The sequence below is a fragment of the Pantherophis guttatus genome, chromosome 2, assembly GCF_059756535.1.
Source record: "Pantherophis guttatus breed Tessera chromosome 2, ASM5975653v1, whole genome shotgun sequence".
NCBI lineage: Eukaryota > Metazoa > Chordata > Lepidosauria > Squamata > Colubridae > Pantherophis > Pantherophis guttatus.
This window is the reverse complement of record NC_142064.1, coordinates 181,823,199-181,847,707: the sequence shown is the minus strand read 5'-3', so window position 1 is coordinate 181,847,707 and position 24,509 is coordinate 181,823,199. Positions and strand designations below refer to the sequence as shown.

General features: G+C 37.0%; 1 protein-coding gene across 7 annotated transcripts in view; it reads right to left on the bottom strand.

Moving 5' to 3' along the window:
• KCNIP1 (potassium voltage-gated channel interacting protein 1) overlaps positions 1-24,509 on the bottom strand; it is a 567,622-nt gene that overhangs the window by 12,329 nt on the left and 530,784 nt on the right. For all 7 annotated transcript variants that reach the window (XM_034405930.3, XM_034405923.3, XM_034405937.3 and 4 more), the window contains 6 exons: positions 16,771-16,895; positions 7,745-7,814; positions 7,369-7,439; positions 6,597-6,704; positions 3,064-3,168; positions 2,824-2,886 (listed from right to left, as the gene is read on the bottom strand). In XM_034405930.3, coding sequence (XP_034261821.1) covers positions 2,824-2,886; positions 3,064-3,168; positions 6,597-6,704; positions 7,369-7,439; positions 7,745-7,814; positions 16,771-16,895 — 542 coding nt within the window. The remainder of the gene's footprint in view (positions 1-2,823; positions 2,887-3,063; positions 3,169-6,596; positions 6,705-7,368; positions 7,440-7,744; positions 7,815-16,770; positions 16,896-24,509) is intronic.

The following is a 24,509-nucleotide window of genomic DNA, read 5'->3' as shown; positions in this document are numbered from 1 at the left end:
CCCCCGTGGCCCATTTTTGCTTTCAGGGGGGTGCAGGAGACAAAGTGCTGCCTGTCACCCTCCCTGGCTCCAGTGGTGGGTTGCCCCTGGTTTGGACCAGTTCGCAAGAACCACTAGTAAAACTGGCAGGAGGCTCAGCCCACTGCCCTGGATGTCATCATCAGCGATCTGCGCATGTGCAGAAGCAAGGTGTGCACATGAGCGAAGCGAACTGGTAGTAAAGGTAAGTAGAACCCACCCCTGCCTGGCTCCCATGGCCACGGCCACCTAGCCAGTCATTAGGGCAGAGAACCAGTTGTTAAATTATTTGAATCCTACCACTGGTTATAATGGTGATGGTTGCACCATTGGAATACTGAAAGGCCGGGTTAGGGACAGTCCTCAAGGAGAAAATCTATCTGTGTGGCTGCTAGGAGTTGAACATGACTTGATGGCACATAATCAAGAATGATAACTTGAGTACAATATTGTGTGGTCAATAGACTACTGTATGACAGTTGATCATTCTTTGCAAGTAGCTACAGAGGAGAATCTGGATCAAGACAGTGAACACGGATGATTCTTTTTAAAAGGAGCAATAGAAAGATAATTTCTTCTTCTGAAGGAAAGTATTCTGAAATGAAGGATTTTTATTTTGTTCCCGCTCTTTCTGAACTGAGTAAATTAAAGGGGACGAGATGTTTTGCTATTGTCTTGCCTGTTGTGCTAAATGGGGAAACTAAAATGATATTAATTTATTTCCATCATAATATTGAATAAAGTGACCTGAATGCTCATATTCAATAAAATAAGGAAATTTAATTTTACAAGCTAATAATAACTACCAAAATTAAAACTGACATCAAATTATCCACTGGGAATCTAACTGAGACGTACAAGCAAATGCTTCTAATAAAAATATGAAGGTCTATTCTTCTAATGCTTCTAATAAAAATATGAAGGACTATAAAATAGGGATGTCAAACTGGCGGCCCACGGGCCAGATGTGTCATGTGCAGGCTAAGCCCACCCCAGCTCTGCAAGTGGGAAAAATGTTGCAAAATGTCCCATGACGGCAACGTGAAGTGGCGAGTTTGATATCCGTGCTGTAAAGGAAGAACTAAGCTTCTATGCCCCACTGAAAAAAAGTCCCCACTTTACATATAAAGGTAGTCCTTTACATTTTTATTACATATGTATTTTCATTATATTTATGGCATTTTGTTACATATATATTCTACCAAGTATCATAAGCATGAAGAGTTATTTGAAAAACAGTGTTTATATGCAATGTTTAATTAGATCTGCAAGGCCCAGCAAAGCAACTGATCATCAAGTATTCATCTGATAAACAATTATAGGAAGAAAAAAATATATAAAATATATGCTATGTATTTAATGAAGTTTAGCTATTTTAATTAAGGAGAATGCAAAGTGATCTCCTAAGGGAATATTAGAGATCTCTATTGGATGCAAGTTATTCTTAAAAGGACTTTGTAGCCACTGAAAAAAATCAAAGAGTTTTTAGGAAGCAGATGGGTTACACGTTTCAATTTTTAATGAAATTCTAAATATATTTACACTATTATTTGGCTGATTCCCCTTTCAGTAACAGTTTGATAATATCTGTAGTTTTTTCTACATATAAAGGCAGAAAGACAATGGCTTTCTGAAATATACAGTATTCTTACTGTATACTTACCAACTAACTGCCTTATTCAGCACTTGTTCAAACTTACAGTGGTGTTGAAAAGATAAGTGTATGACCATCCCTTGAGTTTATGGCCATTGCAGCATCCCCACAGCTTCAAAACAGTGATTTAGGTGTTTTGCAACTACTGCACATTTATAATGGTCAAAGTGTCCTGTAGTCACCTGTTGGCCATTTGCAACCTTCACAACTGGATTCCAACAGGCAAAGTCAATGGGAAAGCCAGCAGGAAGTCCCAAGTCACAGTCACATGACATCAATCTTATGATTCACAGTGATTTGTTCCATTACAGTGATTTGTTCCAGTCCCTATTGCGGTTGGTAAGCCAAAATGATCTGTACTAGAAGTGTCAAAATCAAGAAAGCAAAGCAGTAGAAGCAATCTTTAGGGCAAATTCCTCCATGGTTAGTTTTTTAAAAATTACTAGAATAAAGGATTTTTAAACACTGGGAGAGATTAGAAACAGAATGTTTCTTTGAGCCTTCATTACCATGGTTCCCCAAAAATAAGACCCTGTCTTATATTTTTTTGAATCCTGAAAAAAGCGCTTGGCCTTATTGCCATGCATTCAAAAGCCCAATTGGGCTTATTATCAGGGGATGTCTTATTTTTGGGGAAACAGGTATTTTCTTTACAAGAAGTTAGTGTCTCTATTTTGTTCATTGTATAGCAATGATGATCCCCTCCCTCTCCAATGAATAAAACAAACTGAGTTAACTGACAAGAAATAAATAGACCCTTTGGCTTGTGTTCTTTCCAATGAATTTCATGCACCAGTTAATTATCTCCATTTGTTTCAGCTATTTCAATACATTTTTCCACACCACATGATCAGAGTTAGAGTTAGCGTTATCACTTAATGATTGACAATTACCTTTGTGAATGTAGATATTTTACAGCATAACCACAAGAATATTGTGCCAATCAATTAAATCTGTTGTGGGGGGAAAAAACCTTTGGGCATGAGATTTTAATCCTAATGGCAGGCAAAAAAGGAAGTATTGACCATTTACTCTTACTAATTACATTTTCATTTATATATCTCAGGGTTTTCCAAACTCCACTGCCTACTGCGGATTTGGGCAGGCACAGCCCCCCAAAAGAAATTTTGCCTTGCCTATATTGTCCTTACCTCCTGACATGACTCAATAAACTCATCCAAAGTTACAATGCCATCTTTGTTTTTGTCCATTTTCTGTAAAGAAAAAGAAAGAAAAATGGAAACATTTTGACTCTGTATTGGCTTTGAAGCATAAGACAGAAATGCTGCAGAAGCACAGCTCTACATTCTGCAGATGTCTCCAGACTGTATTTTCCAAATATGAAATGATTAAAAATATAAATTTTCCATGTAGAAACACATGAATATTACCTGGAAAAATACTTCTACATGTTGTCTTGGAGCATCTTCCTTCAGCACTGGGTAAGTATACTTGCCCATCATGTCATAAATTGCCTTTACTATGTCCATCATTTCCTGAAATTATGACAATTAAAGCACTTATTTGAGATATCAAATAAGATTAATTTTCAAATCCAATGCAGCTATGGCAATGACACCCTAGAAATCTATTTTTTTTTCTTTGAGTGCTGATTTTCCACAACAAAACAACACTAACATGGCAATATTCCATTAGGAGGTTTAAAGCTGCACATAATACAGAATTGTTTCGATTAGAAGGTTTATTAAATTCATAGCTGTGATACCGACATTTTCAAATGAAAGTTTAAAACATAAATGCAGAGTAATATATATGTATTATGTTATGCATACCTGTGTTTTGATCCTTTCATTAGAAAATGTCTACTTAGTAACTTTGAATTCAATAAACTTTTATACTCAAAACAAAATTTGTTCGGCATGCCCAGACCTGGCGCTATATTTGATCTTGTCAGAGATCTTATAAGGCACAGGTTGAACATTACTTGCATTTGCAAGACCATGGACTGGATTTCTGATAACTATGTTTACAGATCAGTACTCTTAATTGTTATTTCTAAATTAAATTCAGATATTTTTGTCAGCAGCTTATATCCAAAGACAGTTTTGCATCAGCAAAACCCATTTCTCTTTATCCAAGATGGGTCATCTAGTCTTTTCAGTTTTCCTATCTCCTTTTGCTCCCTATACTAGATCCTTACAGTTATGGAGTGTTACTTCAGTTCTGAAGTCCAGTTTTTTTAATTAGCATCTAAGGCTGTAGTTAATAATGTAATTATTTGTTAATGCAAAAGCCATCCCTGGATATTGCCAGTCAGTCTCATCAATACAGTACAGTCAACAATTATATGTACATAAGAAAATGTCAGTCGTGCTGGATGCAACCCTTTGTTTGTCTCACATAAGTAAGCAGTAAGTGCTGTTACTCCACTAAAAGTAAAAAATCTTGCAGCATATTAAAAGCTAACACATCAATTATAACATAAACTTCAAGGACTTGCTGTTCACTCTGTTGCATATTTCATTTGATCCTATCTATCAAATGCATGCATACCTTAATAAACTTTTTAAACCAAAAAGGTGCTGCTGCAAAACTCTAGTACAACTCTCTGGAAAATTATATTCATGTATTTTATTAACTTGTTTTGTGCATATGCTAACTGAATCAATGAGCCAAAATGTCATTGTGAAGATTTTGGTGCTCTCTGAACTTAGCTGTTTGCTTGCAGACATTTCACTTCCCCAATAGGTAATATCATCAGTGTGAATGAGGGTGGGGTTTGCTGCCTGTTTTTATACATAGTAGCTCGTGAGGTAAAGATAAGGGTGTAGTTTGATCATTGCTTAGACTTGATTATAGACTTTTGCCCAGTTGTTTATCTGATGCTAATTCCTGCTTCTAGGTGTTACTATACATCCTTTAACAAGAATTTTTTCAAGGAAATTAAAATGCTTTAATCTAATTGTTAAAATATTTTAATTTCCCTGCAAAAATGAAAACAGTATGATACCTACTATATGATCCAGGCTAGTTTTTTGAGTAAGACGTTCCGGCTTTTATTCATTCTCCCTTGGAAAACAGCATGTCCTTCAGAATCTCAACAGAACATAGAAAAATAGAGATGGAAGGAACCTTGTAGGTCTTCTAGTCAACTCCCTGCTTAAGCAGGAAACCTATATCATTTCAGACAAATGTTTGTCCAGTCTCTTTTTGAAAACCTCCAGTGATGGACTACCCACAACTTCTGAAGGCAAGATGTTCCATTGGTTAATTGCTCCCACCAATGGGAAATTTCTCCTTAGTTTCTCAGTTCTAATTTAATTACATTGGGAATAAGTCTCACTTGGATTAAACTGGACCAATACATGTAGAAACTCTGCTGTCACAAAATTCAACCCAGTTATTGGATGAATCTGATGTTTGCCTGTTCCATTTCAAAGAACAGCACAAAAATTCCTTGCAAACATTTCCTGGCATAGTGTGCGGCTCAGAAGAGATAATGAGCTTGTGTAATTTATTGAACATATTGAGGGAAGTTGTTGCCATGTAAATTTGTAAAGGGCTAAAATGGCCAAGTTGACATATGGTGCTTTGTGCATTGCAAATTTGTCTGTGAGATTATTACTGGAGCCATAAATGCACTATGTACTTCTCTCTTTGTATTCCTGTTTTCCCAAAGAAATAATTTTGCTGAGATGCAAGTCAGAGAGTCTGTTCTTCCAAAACGTTTTGTCTGGGACAAGGCACCCAGCAATCAGATTGCTTTCTGCTCTGCTCTGTTGTTATTGTTTTTGCAACATACGCTATTCAATTCCACGTGATGGTTCAATTCATCTCAATTTTGTTAATATCTATATAGATGTGTTTCCTATGTATGGTGTGATCTGGACAAAGTTAAAATGCCTCCGCTCAATGAATTGCAGTTAAAGAGAATGAAGTAAGATTTAAAGGTTATTGCCCATTCTGATGTTATGGGTATATAAACCCCAATAACAGACATGAGAAGTCTTGCCCAGGCTTTGTCTCCACTATGTTCACCATTCCTAATTTCTATATTGAATGGGAAGGCCAGTATTACAACATTTTGAGTGCTGATAGAGTTGATTGGTTTTTATAAGAATTGAGTGAGGCCACAATTATATGACCAACAACACTGGAACTCTGATATCTCCTCATCTCATCTCATCTCATCTCATCTCATCTCATCTCATCTCATCTCATCTCATCATCTCAACTCAACTCTTTTTGAATTGCATGGATAGAAGTAAAAGTCCCTCCAGACAACCTCTTCTCAACATGGGAAGACTGGTGATAATACAGACACTATTTCTAAATATGACCTAAAAACCCTGAGCAAAGCTGTTGTATCTGTGACATGTGTTACAGTGTGGTCTCTCTCCTTCTTTCTCTTTCACTGTTTATCTCATATTGGCACCTTCCAGTTGTCTTAATCCTTATAAAACCAATAAAACTTATTGTATGCTAAAAGCTATGGCATTTTAAAAACTAATTATTTTATTAATGAATTCCAAAAAAATTAGATACTTGCTTGTAATATTCCCTTCTTTCAATGCTTGTTTTAAGCATTGAGTGGTTTTCCCAGCTAGCCCTGAACTAAAGCAACATGGAAACCAAGATCGATCTCTGAGCAAAACAGATTTCCTCCTTGTAGCAAGGCAGATTTTAGCTCCAACAGGGAGTAGGAAAAAATCTTAATGCCCTTTGTCTATATAGATCTAACATTCATTCTATATTTTATACAACAGATGTTTGAAATGTTTGACAAGATGGTTAGAAATGCACAGATACCAATAATTTATATATACTAAAAGCTAAATCATTATTATTTTTTAAAAAATATTTAATCCAGAACTAGTAATAGAAAACTTTTTATTAGCCTGAATTGCATTTTGCAGGTTTAATCAGCAACCAAAAGCCTGGAGAGGACTATAAACCACCTTACCTCCTTGTTTATATAGCCATCCTTATTTATGTCATAGAGATTAAATGTCCATCGTAGCTTTTCATGAACTGTTCCTCTCAAAAGAATGGAGAGTGCCATCACAAAATCCTGTGGATCCAGGAATACAAATCTGATTTAACTGAATACTGATTTGCTTTAACCAAATGAAAATGCTTTCATAGAACAATGTTTGCAAATGATACTTTATTAGAACCAAGATCTCATATAAAAATATTCAGTTATACTTAATAATGCCTTTGTTCAGGTCTAAGGTCAGACCAATCTGACTAGATGACAACTTTTCCAAAACAGCTGAAAGAATGGGAAGTCAGATGATTATATTATTAAATTCTCAAATGGCAGAAAGTGAAAGAAAATTTGCTATATTTTAGACATGCTTAAGAAGCCTATGATAGGCATTGAATCAGGTATGAATAATTCTTTAGATATGAGTTATACATTTTAGAATTAATAACTTTACTGATTAAATCAACTATCACAAACATTTGCATTGTAAAATATTGATGCAACAGGTAAAAAGCCCCAAAGCGCATTCTTATGCATCACCTCTATTCACCTTGTATAGGAAATAATTTATTAAAGAAATCCTAGTGACCTCATGTAGGTGTATACACCTAGAAATTTGCACAGATAGACATAAACACACAAGCTAATGCTTGTTGGCTTATATTAAGGACAAATAGCCATTCTATCAGCAATTTAAAACATGGTATTTGGTACAATCACCTGGAGATTATTATGATTTCTTTACCTCAAATTTCACAGATCCATTCTGCGCTGTATCAAATGCGTTAAAAAGATAATGGGCGTACATACTAGCATCTGAAAAACACAAGTCAATTGAAGATTATATTATTAAAATAACGAAAGTAAACCTATGCAGAGCTGAACGGAATATCCTCTGGGTTCATTTTCGATTCTGAGAGGCCTGATATGAAACAGTATAGCTGACAGATCGCCATTTTCCACAGTGCATAGGTAATTTATGTGTGCTTTCCTTCTTTTCCAGTTTCCATACTTCTCTTTCAGGAACTATAGATTGAAAAAATGTATCTTCAGTTCTGTCTAACTCATGAGTTCTATACTTTAAGCTAGCTCTTCTCAATAAAAGAAATGCTGTCACTCACCACCATGAGGGAAAAACTGTGCATAGATCTGTTTGAATGTTTCTTCATTAACAGCTCCACTAGGGCATTCCTATGGGGAAACAAAGAGTAAAGCTGTTGTTTTTTTTATTTATAGTATCACCTGGTCCCCACTACACTCTTACCATCATATTTCTGACCACTGAATGCTATATGCTTAGAACCGAAGAAATTCTCTTATGGCAGTTTTAATCAATACTTTCCCCTCTTTGCTCAGTAAGCAATTTCTTTTGCCATTAGCATGCAGTGAAAATCAAGTTTAAGTCCAAATCCTTGTTCTGTTGGAGGGGGTGCTAAAATCCATTTTGCCGCCTGGAACAAAGACCTGCAGAGACCATTTTGAGCCAGATCCCCTCAGGCAATTAATTTTATTTGATTCCCCACAAAAAAAAAAAAAAAAAAGGAACGGCAGAATCAAAGCTAATTAGGGAACAATTGATTGTCTGAAGAGACACAGTTGTTTTGCAATTTACCTGTAGGTAAATCTGTCTATAAATGTGCAGCATAACAAGATTCTGATCTCATCTATAGTGGGGAGGGCGACTGTTGATCATATTAGCACTGCTGGCTGTTGGAAACCAAAGTGGAACTACAGAGATACAGAAAAAAACTGTCCCATGCTGTTAACCAGATTTAGGCTCTGGCTATGCCTTCTGGTTCTAGTGTTACAGCACTTATGTTCACCTCTGTTACCTTGCTTGCTTATTGAGAGATTGGAAAGAATTGATAATTAAACTAGAATACTTTTGGCACTCGTTTCTTGTTGTTCCTCTCTGCATCATCCTGGTGCCATTGCCACAGCCTCAAGACAGATCAGCCTTAAGGAAACCCCAAAACTTTCCATTTGTACTTAGTGAAATATCTGGATATGCAAATTTTCCAGGAAAAGATGTTTTTGCTTTTAGATATTTAAATATCTTTGGGGCAAAAGATGCTTGGTCAAAAGAGAACAAAATGAATAAATGAGAATTAAAGTAATTCCTCAGAAGCAGGCATCATCTGCTGACAAACAGCAAAAACTGAAGTGCTAAGGAGTGATAGCTTTTGAAGGAGCAAATGAGTTCGTTCCCACCAAGGGCGAGCAAAATTAAGTTCTATTGATTTTATTGGAAAGCTTTAAAATACTTTTAAGCAGGATAAATTAGCAAATGTTCTTTAGAACAGTAATAAAATGAGAAAAAAAAACTGCACTTAAAAGCACTTTTGACTTTTCTCTGTCAGAAGGACCCAACTGGCACAGACTTCTGGGGAAAAAATGGTAAAATGAAGATGGCTCTATTTTTAGTGGAACTGATTGATGACTGTGGCAAAAGAGTTAAAATAGGCTGTTTTTAAATGATGATATGGAATAAGAATATGATAGACATTTTAGATTGAGACTGATCTGAAAGTGGGTTTAAAAATTATATGCAACAAAAAAGACATGGCAAAAAAAGCTCCGCTAGTTATACAAATGAAACCAGCTTTTGTCTTACTAATTAAAAAGTATATAGAATAACAACTATCAAAAGAGTGGCTAGGATAATTTCCCCATATTGGAATAACAAAATAGAGTTGTTATGTTTTAAGAGAAGATGATAAATTTTAAAATAAAATTGTTTATATTTGTTGTGATGAAGAGGGAAGTTGTTTGTTTATATACAGTATCTACTTCTCCTTTACCATATTATTTTTTCTTCTGTTTTTATTTCTTTTTTCCAGCAATATATATATATATATATATATATATATATATACATACATACATACATACATACATACATACATACACATATACATACATACATACACATATACATACATACATATATATATACCGTATTTTCCGGCGTATAAGACGACTTTTTAACACATGAAAATCTTCTCAAAAGTCGGGGGTCGTCTTATACGCCGGGTGTCGTTCTCCTGTAACCAGGCAGACCAGCCCGAAAGGCTCTGACGAGCCTTAAATGGCTCTGGCGATCCCAGCTCTGACGATCCCAGCTCTGACAATCCCAGCTGAGTTCCCTGCAACTCAGCTGGGATCGCCAGAAACCATGTAAAAAGAAAAAAGTTTTTTCCCTTTTACTCTGACGATCCAAGCTCTGACGATCCCAGCTGAGTTCCCTGCAACTCAGTTGGGATCGCCAGAACCATGGCTCTGATGGTCCCAGCTCTGACGGTCGATCCCATCCCAGCTGAGTTCCCTGAAACTCAGCTGGGATCGCCAGAAACCATGTAAAAGGAAAAAAGTTTTTTCCCTTTTACTCTGACGATCCAAGCTCTGACGATCCCAGCTGAGTTCCCTGCAACTCAGCTGGGATCGCCAGAACCATGGCTCTGACGGTCCCAGCTCTGACGGTCGATCCCATCCCAGCTGAGTTCCCTGAAACTCAGCTGGGATCGCCAGAAACCATGTAAAAGGAAAAAAGTTTTTTCCCTTTTACTCTGACGATCCAAGCTCTGACGATCCCAGCTGAGTTCCCTGCAACTCAGCTGGGATTGCCAGAACCATGGCTCTGACGGTCCCAGCTCTGACGGTTGATCCCATCCCAGCTGAGTTCCCTGCAACTCAGCTGGGATGGCCAGAGCCATGTAAAAGGAAAAAAGTTTTCCCCCTCCAGCTTGCTTACCTCAGCTGCTAGTCACAACGCTTGCCTTGCTTCGCTTGCCTGAATCCATTCCATCAGCAAGCAACTCCCTGCCTGCAATCAAGCAAGCAGGGAGTTGTGGACTTCAACTCCCAGAATTCCTCAGCCAGCAAAGCAAAGCTGGCTGAGGAATTCTGGGAGTTGAAGTCTACAAGTCTTAAAGTTGCCAAGGTTGGAGACCCCTGTTCTATTGGGTAAGTTTTTTTCCCCTTTGGGAGCTTTAAAAAAAATAGTCAAGTGGGGTTTTTTTAGTTGTTCTTTTTTAGACCTAGCCATTTAAAGTTTAGGAAGTTTTAAATTTAGCTTTCATATAAAAATAAAAATAAAATAAAATAATATTTGTGCAGCTTTCTGAGATTTAGTGTGTTTCTGTAGTGTTTCACTCTAACTACACAAACACACAAAATCTCACAAAGCTGTATGTGGAATTTTGTGTGTGTAAAGTGTGAAAGTTGGTTTTTTGGACTTTTTGTGGCTGTGTGAGGTTCCTGCTTGTTGCAGGGGCCATTTTGGGTCTAGCACAGCTGCTTTTACATTGTGGGTGAGCCAGTTGTGTTGTGTGTGTGTAGAGTGTGAAAGTTTTTTGGGGGGCTTTTTGTGGCTGTGTGAGGTTCCTGCTTGTTGCAGGGGCCATTTTGGGACTAGCACAGCTGCTTTTACATTGTAGGTGAGCCAGCTGATGTTTTTTAAATTTTTATTTGGTGTGCATTGGAAGAGGGATAGTCTTATATGGCGAGTATAGCCCAAACCCTATATTTTAACAGGAAAAGTTGGGGGTCGTCTTATACGCCCAGTCATCTTATACACCGGAAAATACGGTACATATATACATATACATGTTAATTTTTATCTTTTTAATTGTAATGCTTAATAAAATTAAATTAAAATGACCCAGCTGGTTATCATCTATAGAAAAGGAATTGGGACATTATGAAGCAAGTTATAAAATAGAGATTTATTTTTTGCATTTATAGATCAAAAATCTATTATGAATATGTACAAACATTGTTGGTACAAGTCTATCTCTAAATTGATAGGTATTTGTGATACCAATGTTGCCATTTTTTTGTGAAAATGATTAAAAAAAATGGAAAAAGTGGTGAGAGATCATGGAGAAGTACATGTGGAAAATGGTTATAAGTTTGGAAGTCTTATAAAATTCTATGCTTGAAGCATGTTGAAGCCTTCCATCCTTCTGAGGTCGGTAAAATGAGGAGCCAGAGTGTTGGGAGCAATGTGCTGACTCTGTAAACTGCTTAGAGAGGTCTGCAAAGCACTATGAAGCGGTATATAAACCTAAGTGCTATCACTATTGCTATGCATTTGAACTTATTAAATGTTACATTTTACTTTATGCAGAACTATTATCACTTTCAAGGACTGAAATTCAATTCTGATTTACAGGTAAAGAACTATTTTAGAAAGGAAACCGAGGACATCGAAGCAGTTCATCAACAGTCAGCATCCAAAACAACCCAAACTAAACAGACATATAGATAACCTGGTGTCACATAAAACAAACAAAATGTTAAAAAGTTATGTTTATGTAATTATCAGCTGCAGAGGCCTTCAAGAAAGCCTTGCTGGCCTCAGAAGAAATTCCTGAAGGCCTCTGAGAGCGAAAAGGAAGCTAGGGGGTGACACATGCAAATGAGGTGAGTCAGTGGATGACACCCCCCCAAAAAAATAAGACCTGGTGCCTTTTTTGTGGCAAAAAAAATATATAAGACAGGGTCTTATTTTCGGGGAAACATGGTACTTACCAAGGACATCTAAATTATATTAAGTAACCAAAATATCTTTACAATCCCCAAGGCATGTCACAACATTTGAGCACCCTTAGTATTTCAAAATTGAAAGTTGAAAAATTTGACACGCCCTAGACAGTACCTATCAAGTTGTTTGGTATTTCTGTTTAAAATACAATAAAATAATTTCTAACTATTTAATTTTTTATTATTTAAAATTTATAATTCTTTTTATGTTATTCTAATAAATATTATGCAAAACTAAATGTGCTCTTTTGGCAATGTGTAGTTTTCATTCTTTAGGGAAGAGAGAATAGCTATAATTGCCAAATGATATCCTCAAGCTATGACTTTTCAGGGTGTTTTCATTCTTGGCCTGAAGGGTAACAATGGTTTCCTGCACAGCTGAAATTTTTGCTGTTCCCCCTCCATGTAAATAAATTTGAGGAAGTTTGGATAATTTTTGGCAAGATTTGAATAACCCTTTCTGAGTGTCAAAGTGAACATGTACTTTTAATTTTCAGTCTTTGGACTGCTTTCAAATGCGCCTACTAGTTCCAATTCATTTATACTTAAATGGTCACAGTTTTGTTTCACAAGAGTCAAGAATGCTCAAGAGATCTCATTAGCAATAGAGAGAATAACTTAATACAGCTAAATCTTCAGACTTATTCCTTGGGAAATCAAGCAGGTATGCCCCTTCATGTAATTTCTACATAACTATGACAAAATTAGTTCATTAAAAATTTTGATGAATATTCAGTCTGATTAATTATGCACAATCCTTTAAACTATATAACTAGAAATTTGTGCATATCAGGGATAATTGGGGTATTCCGATGTTCCTCTGCAATTCCATAAATTGAGAATTTTCACAGCTAGGGTATGAAACTTTATGGGAAAATAACAAGTTACTTTTTAGCCCTTTTTTCTTACATATCCAGAAGCTAGCTTAAGTTTTCTCCACAAAAGTATTTTTTTAAAAAAAATCAGTGCATTCTTATACTATGCAACATTATACCATCGTACAATTACTTTTTTTATAAACACATTTTGATAAGTAACCTAGATATCAAAATCTTTTGCATTTCAGCGCAAGAAAGAGTCAGCCTTCAACTAGGATTAATCAGTCAAGCGCTGTCAACACTAACAACCATGTTATGCATACGTCCTTGGTGTTCTTGGCCCTTGACATTAGAGTTTTACCTTCCTAATCCATGTGGAGACAAAAAAAAATGCTCGATTGTATAGAGAAAAATTGGGCTTAGCCAGGATAATTCATATCACTCTTGATATTGGAATCAGAAATGATCATGTCAGCTATGCCCAGAGGTTCCGGAATTTAAGGTCTCCTCTAAAAGCAAACCAGCATTAAAACTTTTGGAAGTTCACATCCACCAACGTACTGTCTTATTAGTACCTCATCACATACTGACCACAAGGAGACAGTAGATTTATTTATTTGTGAGATTTTTACCCTGCCTTTATTACATGAGAAATCAAGATTTAACATTATACTCCATGTCACCTCTTTGTATACTATTCCGCCTGCTCTTTGTCCGAGACAGTGTTAATCTGAGTTCACTTGTATCTGCCTTTCATCCTAGCTGCATATACACATAGTTATCCACACTGTTTACTATCCTCCTAATAAAATGTAGTTAGCTACATCAGGTTTTCCCTGACACTATCAGGTATTCCCCTGAATAAGTCTCCTTACTGTTGCCAACAGGAATAAAACTTGCTTCATCACTTTTTATCTGACAGGATTCCCACTTTCTGTAACACTTACAGGAACACACCCAACACAGCTTCCAACATTCCAGGACAGCCTAGGTTTGCATATTTGAGACTTAATTTTCAACTGTGCTCCACCTAGTGCCTGAAATGTAGTCCTTGCTATAAACTGTTCTTGGGAGATGAATGCTGCCTTCCCTTAGCTAACAGGACGCACTTGGATTGTATCTATACCTAGATGTTTGCCTCTCATGCTTACTAAATATTTGCCTCCAGCCTGAGGGGCCAAGAACAGTCTTTGATTAACCATTAAGCAAAGTAACACAGCAGTATGGAGCATTCCACATTATAGTAAGTGTATAAAAATGTATCATGGCTTTTGGTAGAAGTAAACCCATAATCTAACACCTGGTGCTGTGACCCTAGGGTGGAAATGATCAACAGAAAGCAAATAGACACCAATGATTATGGTGTACATTGATGCCATGAGAAAGGTGTGAAAAGGTAGCAGTAAGGTCAATCACATAGCTTGTCAAAGCACTCCAGAGGAAATGGCACTGGCTGACTACATTACCACCCTCCCCCCCCCTTATCTTCCAGTTACCTATCTATTTAAATGTTATTGCCAACATATATAACATGAGGAGCGGGCTTGTTCAGAGTTCTCTCTTGCAGGTTGCCAGTAGGGAATCCCGTGACTCACTGTAAGTGAGAGTCTTGGTAGTACAGGGGTTTAAGGCACCCTGTTATTAAGCTTATTAAGACCAGCTGCCTGCAATTACTGCAGGGTTCGAATCTCGCCAAGGCTCAAGGTTGACTCAGCCTTCCATCCTTTCTAAGGTAGGTGAAATGAGGACCCAGTTTGTGGGGGCTATAAGCTGACTTTGTATAAATATACAAAAGGATGAAGGCTATTGCTGAGCACATTGTAAGCCGCCCTGAGTCTTCGGAGAAGGGCGGCATATAAATCAAATTAAAAAAAAAAAGTATTTACACGAAAGTATATTTTGTTGTTTCTATTTCTCAAATACCTTGCTTGCTTTTAGTTAGGGCATTCTCACCTGAAGCTCAAACTATTTTATTTCTCACACATTATGTAAAGATCTAGCTCTCTGGGGAAGGCTGTAATTGCTGGAAAAGGTGGAAGAAGGATGTTCAACAGTAAGATGGATGAATTCTGTTAAAGTGATACTGAGTACACCATTGGAAGAGTGCACCAGGTTAGGGACAGATCATCATGGAGAAAATCTATGCATGGGGTTGCTGGGAGTCGGCAATGAATTGATGGAGTGTAAACATCATGAAGAACCAAAAGAAGGTGTGGGGGCACCAAGAATTTTTTCCCTTAGCTATCATGTCTTTAACTATTTCACTGACACTCAATTTTACTTTTCAGCACTTAATTAGACTTAATGTCTTGTCATTTAAGCAATGGAAGGATTGGGGGATACCACTATGTGCTGAGTTTAAGGCATCAATTGGCCTTAATCCAGCCAATCAAGGGCACTCTAGGTTTTACATTTTTTGTTATATGAACATTGCTGATTTCTTAAAAGAAAATAATAGGTTCAATAATAATCTATCTAATACATGGAGATATTCATTCAAGTTGTCAAATTCTGCTCTAGCAAATAAAAGCAATTTCCTAGCCAATTTGTATTTGAAGATGTTGAATTGTTTAAGTATGTTATTGGTTTGCCATACACCAAGATTTGGATCTGTCTTGACCCTGAAAAGTTTTGGCAAAATAATTGAGATCAAACATAGCAAAATACATCCCCCTTAGAAATATTGAAATCAGGATGACTAATGAAGCAAAAACTTTACTTCCACACACCTTATCAATAAGCACTAACGTTATGAAACATTTTTCTTTTTATGAAATTAATATATTTCAGTGAATGATACTTATGGTTCATTGCTGAAGTAGAAATTTGATCTGATAGTCATATGTTTCTTTTCAATCTCAACAGTCCAGCACACTGTGTACACTTATAGCTGCCCAAACTGTAGGCTTTTAGACTAAGATAAATTACAACATATATATTCATTTTTTTCTTCCTAAATTGGATTCTCTCCATCTGAATCCACTACATTTAATAATATACATAGTGAAAACAATACAATTGTACCTTTTGAATAAGTTTTGAATAATTGTGGCAGAATCAAATTATTAATTAGTATGAGTCTTTTTAATATGCAGCTTGAACAATGAATTATCACTATGGAGAGCAATAGCTCACTGTTCAAGCTGCGTCTTAAAGACTCACATTAATTAATAATGGAAAGGAGGGAGGGAGGGAGGAGAAATTTAACATTTTATCTTTGAAGTAATCATACTATCCTATCTGCCTCCCACCCCCAAGAAAAAAAGCATCTTCATAATACTATGGAAGGAAAAGAGAACTTCAGTGAAAATTGGAGCTTACAAATACTTATTTTGTTAGGTCATTCATTCTGTTATTGTCAAACAATTTGTACGGGTAAGTTTAGCTCCTAAATGCTTGGATTTTTTTTTTTTTAAAAAAAGATATGACCTGAATGGCCACAATTGTGAAATACAAAATATGTCCAAGATATCCCAAAGTAACAATGGACTGTCCCAAAATCTAATTTGACACAATGAAGAAGCAATAAAGAGATTGGCTGAAATTGCCAGGTTACAGAGCTATTAAGTTCATCCACTATGTACATGAGAAAATTACAACACAGGCTACATTTAACAGGTGAGCGGCAAGTTTTCAGTCTGGCCTCCTTTTAAATATGACATTAAAAATAGCCATAATAGCCTTTTATCTGTCTGATCTTAGACCTAAAGAAGGACTTCAGAAAAACTTCCTCTCCTGTTCTGATTTACTGGTCAGTTCATAATAAGTATATTTTACCATCTTACATTTTTGAATCCTCTGTAAAGCACTTGAAGTTCCTTCTTTGTGAAATTGGTTTGTGCCTCAAGTTGTTCTAATCCTTCTGGTCGATAACATACTGTTGTCATTTCCAATTCATCTTCAATTTTATCTAAAACAAGGACAGAGTTTGATTTGGAACACCATACTGTTTGAGAAGTAGTGGAAGGAATTCAACAAAAACCAATTAATTTGGACATAATTACACATTGAGCTGTATACTCATTCAGTTCCATTTAACGTAAAATCAACACAAGAAGCAGAGGCATATTGCACATTTTTTATAAGAGTTATTATCACACAAACTATTATTATTGCATTCCTGTTGTAATGCTCTATTCCTTAATGACATTTGAAACATGTTTCAAATTCAACCAGAAGATCAGAGTCAAGTTCCTGCTCACTGATTTGAAAATATTTTCCAACATGCAGCAACTTTTTTAGAACGATATCACAAATTGCAGGTAGAACAAGGACCCAACGTGCTAAAACAGAGTAGACAAAAAGATGTGAAATCCCCCTCTAACACACTAATGTGGCAATGTGTATTGCTTAACAGATATAAATTACTTCCACATAATATATTTAAGAGCAGAACGAACAATTATTACATTCAGCAGGCATGGAGATCCATTTTTCTTTTGTTATGCAACAAAAGAGTTGGAGACGACATTCTAACTAATACAGTGTTAGCAAAAACCAGTGTAAATTATTTTGGAATTATTTTCCCCAAAATATGGTTTTTATCTTGCTAAGTGAAGAAATAGTAAAAAGGCAATAAGTTCCTGAAATGTATAGGTTGTGAAGTAAGTATATCTTGCCTATGTTATAGATCAGCCTTCCCAAAAGAAGCTACATTAATTAGCCTTGATGTTATTGCTGAATTACTATTCTAGAAGTTAAATCAGTGCTTATTCTAAGGATACGTTTATATTGATGCATGTTAGTTGTTCTTAATTTTTATATTTGTTGTATATTATTTATACTTTATGATTATATATTGTATATATTATATGTATTATATATTGTTCCTTTTATATATTACCGAGAGTCACATGACTGCAGTGGTTTAGAAAGCTAAATATATAAATATTTCTTTAAAGTGACAGGCAGTGACACTGTGGAGAACATTTCTTTTCCCCAAAGTCTTGCTTTTCTGTATAATAATTTTGAGCACTGCTACTATTCACATATATCTTGTCCATAGATGGAATAGCAACTTCCTAAGATAATGAGCAGAGAGCAATTTCAATGTAATTAGATATTGTCTTCTATGTTTGATTGTCTGTGTTTCTAATTACAATTAGAAGTTTGCATTCAGCTTGGGGACTTGTAGCAAAGTGCCTCATTGCATTCTATGGCTATATACAATCCATCACTTGGAAATCAGAAAGGATGAAAATGAAGAACATTTTAGAACCTATGAACTTGACTTGATTATATGAATATGTAGAGAAATATCAATTTAATCTACAGATTTTTTCACATACATAAGCTTTAAAAATGGCGAAAAAGTTGCAGTAAAAGTTACAACTTTCCTTAACATCCACAATTCTGTAGGCAATTTATATAGTTGTTAACACAGATTCTGAGATTGTTTTTTTTTAAAATAAATTACCCTAATAATGAACTTTGTTACATACATTTCCCCAATACATTCTTCAGGACGAACAATTACATTTTGAATCCAACTTTAAGAAAGAAAGGTGAAACCTTCGTCAAGTTAAGACTGACTCCTGGTAATCTAAGTCTTCATGTATTTTTTTTTTTTTATAATGTTGGAATAGTATGTCCTCTTCTGGAATGCTTCTTCAATTATCCAGTTTTTCCAAGTGTCTGTGTATTCAATGGGGATCTTTGTAATGAAAAGGCAAATAGATGACTGGGGTATTTTTTTTTTTCCATTCCATTCATTTGTGCCAAATCTCAAACTGCCTGGACATGTCCCTGCGGTATTCTTGGCAAGGTTTTTTTTGGAAACATTGACTCTTTCCTAGGGCTTAGTGAGAGCGATTGGCCCAAGATCACCCATCCGGCTTTGTGCTAAAGGCAGGACTAGAACTAACAGTCCCCTGGTTTCTATCATGATGCTTTAACCATTCCACCAAACTGGCTCTTGTGAGGCATTATTAGTAGTTAGCTGTTTATTTTCAGCTACCCAGTACAGTTTGCAGACTCGGGTTTTCCACTTTTATTCATATTTTGATAGAGTTTTAAATTCAAGGAAGACACTGTTTTTGTGGTTTTCATAGATGGAGATAAACGCAATAGAATAGAATAGAATTTTTTATTGGCCAAGTGTGATTGGACACACAAGGAATTTGTCTTGGTGCATATGCTCTCAGTGTACATAAAAGAAAAGATACGTTCATCAAGAATCATAAGGTACAACACTTAATGATAGTCATAGTCAAGGAGCGAGAATTGATCTCTTGCCAATGTTAATAAATTGTATCTCAGAACAAAGTATCATTTGTAGTACAGATAATATCTGTGGACATATTATATCTGGACATTGTCTCAGGCTCTTTCCTAAATGTCTCTTTCCTTCTGTACATATACGTACACATACATACACACCCCAAAACTGAAAATGGATTTTTGAAACTGGCATAGATGTTTATTTCATGCTGAGCCATGTCACTGATGCTATGAGCACAAAGTACCAGCAGAAATAACCTTAGCTCAGTGGAATTGCTCCATGTCTTCATATAGGAAGTAACACATTTAAAGCTAAGAGACACTGAAAAGCCTCTCCCTAAATTCATGTTATCTATGTGCTAATTATTTCAGCCTCCCTTCCACAAGATTGCCTCCTCTCTCATGACGCTAAAACTTGTCCTCTTTGTACATCCTCATCCACAGGCCAGGGAGATGGTTGAGGAAACTCTCCTGCCTCACAATCTCATTTACAGGCCAGCTTACTCCAGGCCCTGCTAGGATGTATCGCGTTGATCCCTATGTAGCCCAATCTAGCAACAACAACAACAACAACAAAAATACATGTGGCAAAATAAGAACTTTTATTGAACACAATGGAATGGAGAACCTGAAATGGATAGGCACATGTGCAAGGTTGCCAATTAGTCTCTCCAGAAGAACATCTGTGGCTTGACAAACAATAGGATACCAGATTGAGTGTTCTCAATGGCCTCAATTCCTTGTTAGAAATACTTCCCTTGTTGCCTAACTATTTTTCATGGAGCCTGCAAAGATACAGGAATCTGTCTAGAGCATAGTCCCATGGAATAAAACCAGCAAGAATGAATCCTATACATTGCTGCTGGTTATGGGATGGACTCCTATCCAGGTTTCATGAAAGGAGCAGCTGGATGGATCTTGTACTTCTGGGACAGCAGCCTAAGAAACTAAGAGAGGTGAGGGAAAAAAGGAGAGAGGGAAAGACACATGAGCAAACAGCAGCTTCCTGAAAAGCCCCCTTTCAATTGGAGACTGTTAGAAATCACCCTTTGCATTGTTGCATTTAAACTAAGCATCAGGAAAGCAAAAGGTGCACAACAGACTTTGGTCAGTGATAGCAGTCATTGGCATGGAATGCAAGAGAGAACTTAACTGAAAAAAAAGATGAATGTTTTCCCTACATATGGGAGACACCACTCCTGACTGTGGGGAGTGGCGGAAAAATGGTTGTAGTAATATAATGAATATTAGTAATATAGGAAGATTGTATTCAGATATCGCAATGGATGCCAAGATCAATAGAGATTATATTTGGAAACTCCCTTGCTTACCTGTGTGATGACCAACCACCTGGCATCCTCAGCTCCTGAAGTGAGTTAAGAACTTGATGTAGGACAAGATATCTATATGCATTCTAGGCAGAGAAATGTTAGTCATATGGACACTCACCAAATTTGTTGTCATATTCAATTCGTTTTTATGAGGTATCTTTTTCTTCATAGATTCCAATCATTGAAGTTAGTTTTAGGTATGCATGATAGGCATCTGGCATCTGTGTGCTCACATTTAGTAATTTATATGTCAATTGTGACTTGAGAGTGAGATATATTTGTCTGTCTGTCTGTCTGTCTGTATGTCTGTCTGTATGTATGTATCAGGAGTGGGTTTTACTTACCTTTACTACCAGTTTGTAATGGGGCTGTGCATGCGCCCTTCTGCGTAAGCGCAGAAGCTTCTGTGCATGCGCAGAAGCATTTTGATGACATCGAGGTCGGTGGGCGGAGCCTCCCACCGGTTTTACTATTGGTTCTATAGAACTGGTTCGAACAGGGGGCAACCCACCACTGGTATGTATGTATGTATGTATGTATGTATGTATGTATGTATGTATAGGACAGGTTATAAAATTTATAACCTGTCCAGTAGAATAAAGTCAAAACCTTAAGGTACCCATTTTCCTACCTAAAATATTAAAACAAAATCCTTGAGAAAATCTCTGTCTCTCTCCCCCTCCCTCCCTCCAAGACAGTAAATGTTTGCAGTTATGTTCAAGATTAGAATGCGAGGGATTTTGTTTAAGGAACATTTTGGGATCTTCTTGATCATTAAAGAGGTCCAGTGGTGGGTTGCCCCTGGTTCGCAGCGGTTCTATAGAACCAGTAATAAAACCGGTGAGAGGCTCCGCCCACCAACCCCGACATCATCAAAATGCTTCTGCGCATGCGCAGAAGAGCGCATGTGCGTGCTCATTTTCCTAATAGTTTTTCCAACACAAAAGATCAATACCATTGATTAAGTGATTTCTTTTAAAACATGGGTGCCCCTCCTATATTTATTTGTTCAATTTATTTATTTGTTCAACTTGTATGCTGCTTTTCTCCGAAGACTCAAGGCGGCTTACAATGCATTTAAAAACCATATATAAAAACATTAAAAATTAAAACATTAAAAACAATTAAAACCTATTCACACCATTCATGGCCGGATCTTGCTAGATCGCAACAGCGAGATCAATGGCCTGCCAGAAAAGCCAGGTCTTCACTGCTTTTCAGAAGGCCAATAGGGTGGGGATTGTCTGGATCTCAGGAGGTAACTGGTTCCAGAGAGCTGGGGCAGCCACAGAGAAGGCCCTCCCCCGCGGGCCCACCAGCCGGCACTGTTTAGCTGACGGGACCCGGAGGAGACCAACTCTGTGGGATCTTACCGGTCGCTGGGAGCTATGCGGTAGAAGGCGGTCTCAAAGATACCCTGGCCCTGAGCCATATTACTATCAGCCAAATCATCAAGGCTTTTGTTCTTTCCTAATCATGCTAATGTCTTTTATAAATATGCAATGCAGATATTTCACAAATTCGAGCAGGTCTCATTTAAAGCTGATGAAACTTATCTCCAGTGCTTATTGGAAAAGCCTATCTTGTTCATTCAAAAGCTTTAATCTATACTAATGCTGTGTTCTTGTTTTCCCTTTTATCCCTTTTTTCTCTGTCAAGCTTTAATTGACTCTAAGTAACTTTTTTTTTCTTTGAACTTTCCTAATTTGCAGTTGAGCTTCATTTGTGGGTATCCACTCCTTTGAGGACAGCGATGGTCTGCAGCTGATGGACAGCAATTTGGAAGTGAAGTTACTTGATTATCTATTCTGTCTTCTTTACTCATTTTCACATTTATTAAATTTATTAAATTTACCTGCTTTAAGAATGGATGGAACTACCCATTGTTCAGTTTTCTATTGTTCTGTATTAAATTTGGTTTGATCACTTTCTGTACCAGTTTCTGACTTTTTCAAACTAACTAACCCAGCATAAAAATCTGGGTAGATTTTTGTATGCAATACATGTATTTAGGGATACTCTTTGGAAGACATTTTAAATCTTACTTTTCTATGCAACTTTTGAGTTTCAAACCTCATTCTGAAATTCATTTTGCCAGTTTTGGAACTGCCATATCTGGGTGGAAAAAATCCAGATGGCCATTAAATGGCAGTACTGGTAGGAAATATATAATATTCTAACTCTTTGCTGCCATCTAAAGGATTATGCAGAGTTTGCAGTCCATGTATGACTGCCTTAGTCAGAGATCTGTTCTTACTTGCAAACTGAATTGCAAAATGGAATGTTCTGGTATCATGGTATCATCAGATACCACGGTATCATCAGACTAGATCAGGGGTGTCAACTCAAGGCCTGGGGGCTGGATCTGTCCCATGGGGTGCTTAGATTTGGCCTGCGGGGCTGCCCTGGAAACAGTGAAGGACTGGCCCACAGTGTCTCTGCCAGCAGAAATGTAGCTCAGGAGGGCTGCGTGCAGCCGTGCCAAGCTCCATTTTCACTGGCAGAGGGTTGCAGGAGATTGTTGAAGGTGAAAATTGCTGGCAGAGCACTCAGGCCACCACAGGTGCCCCTGACACTAGTGATGTCGAGCTGGCCATGTCCACCCTGACCCCCTAAGGTCAAACACAACCCTGATGCGGCCCTCGATGAAATCAAGTTTGATATCCCTGGACTAGATAATAGTCATGGTATCATCAAATTAGGAATTGGGAGACCATAACTTCTACTCTGGCCTTAGGCATCGATCTAACTGCATAACTTTGGCCCAGTAATTCTTACTCAGGAAGAAGGCATGGGTCAATCACTTCTAAAATCTTGCCATGAAAAATGGCAGTGACTTGCCAGGACTCAACACACTTCTCGAGACTTCCACCCCCAAAAAGGAGATGCAAGCTGAACAATTTTTTATCTCCCATCAACAATATATGTTGTTAGATTCTAGGCACATGTGTTTTTTTTTTTAATTTGATTTATATGCCACCCTTCTCCGGAGACTCAGGGTGGCTTACAATGCGTTAAGCAATAGCCTTCATACTTTTGTATATTTATACAAAGTCAGCTTATTGCCCCCACAAACTGGGTCCTCATTTTACCTACCTTAGAAAGGATGGAAGGCTGAGTCAACCTTGAGCCTGGCGAGATTTGAACTTGCAGTAATTGCAGGCAGCTGATCTTAATAACAGTGCTTTAGTCTGCTGCACCACCAGAGCTCCCTTATGTTTTCTTATGTTCTGTCCTTTTTCCTTGTATGCAAATTCCAGAACAAGTTACTGAATGTCTTTTATTCCACAATATTAGAAGAAGCAGTGTTTCAAAATCCAAACTGAAGTCATTATTCTTGAGAATGTTTAGAATTTCTTAACTGACGCAGCTCCCATGACAAACTAAGCTGTTTGGTCAAAGCAGGGAAAGCTTGAGACGAAATGAATCCCGGGGAGTTAAAGACAAAAACATTGAAATAAGGATTGAAAGTGAATGCATTCATTTGAGAAAGAAATGGGAACATTGCTGTAATAGGAACTATCGTATTTTTTGGAGTATAAGACGCATCTTTTCCCCCCAAAAAAGAGGGTGAAAATCTGGGTGCGTCTTATACTCTGAATGTGGCCCCAGAGGCTGAAAAAAGCACCAGAAATGAAGCTTCAGAAAAGAAGCCCCCAAACAGAGCTTCAGAGACTTTTTTTCTGAAGCTGTTTCTGAGGCTTTCAGAGAAGGGAAAATTTTTTTTCTGAAAAGGAGTTTCAGAGGCAGAAAAAAAAGCAAAAAAACAAAAAAAAAAAAAACAAAAAACCAAGGCACGGAGCTAACAACTGAGAAACGAGGAACCTGTTGCTAAAATTCACCTCTGGGAACAGCTGATTGGGGCTATTCAGGGAGGCTGATCTACCTGCCAATCAGCTTTTTTCTTATTTTCCTCCTCAAAAACTAAGGTGCCTCTTATACTCTGAAAAATACAGTATAAATAAGAAAAATAA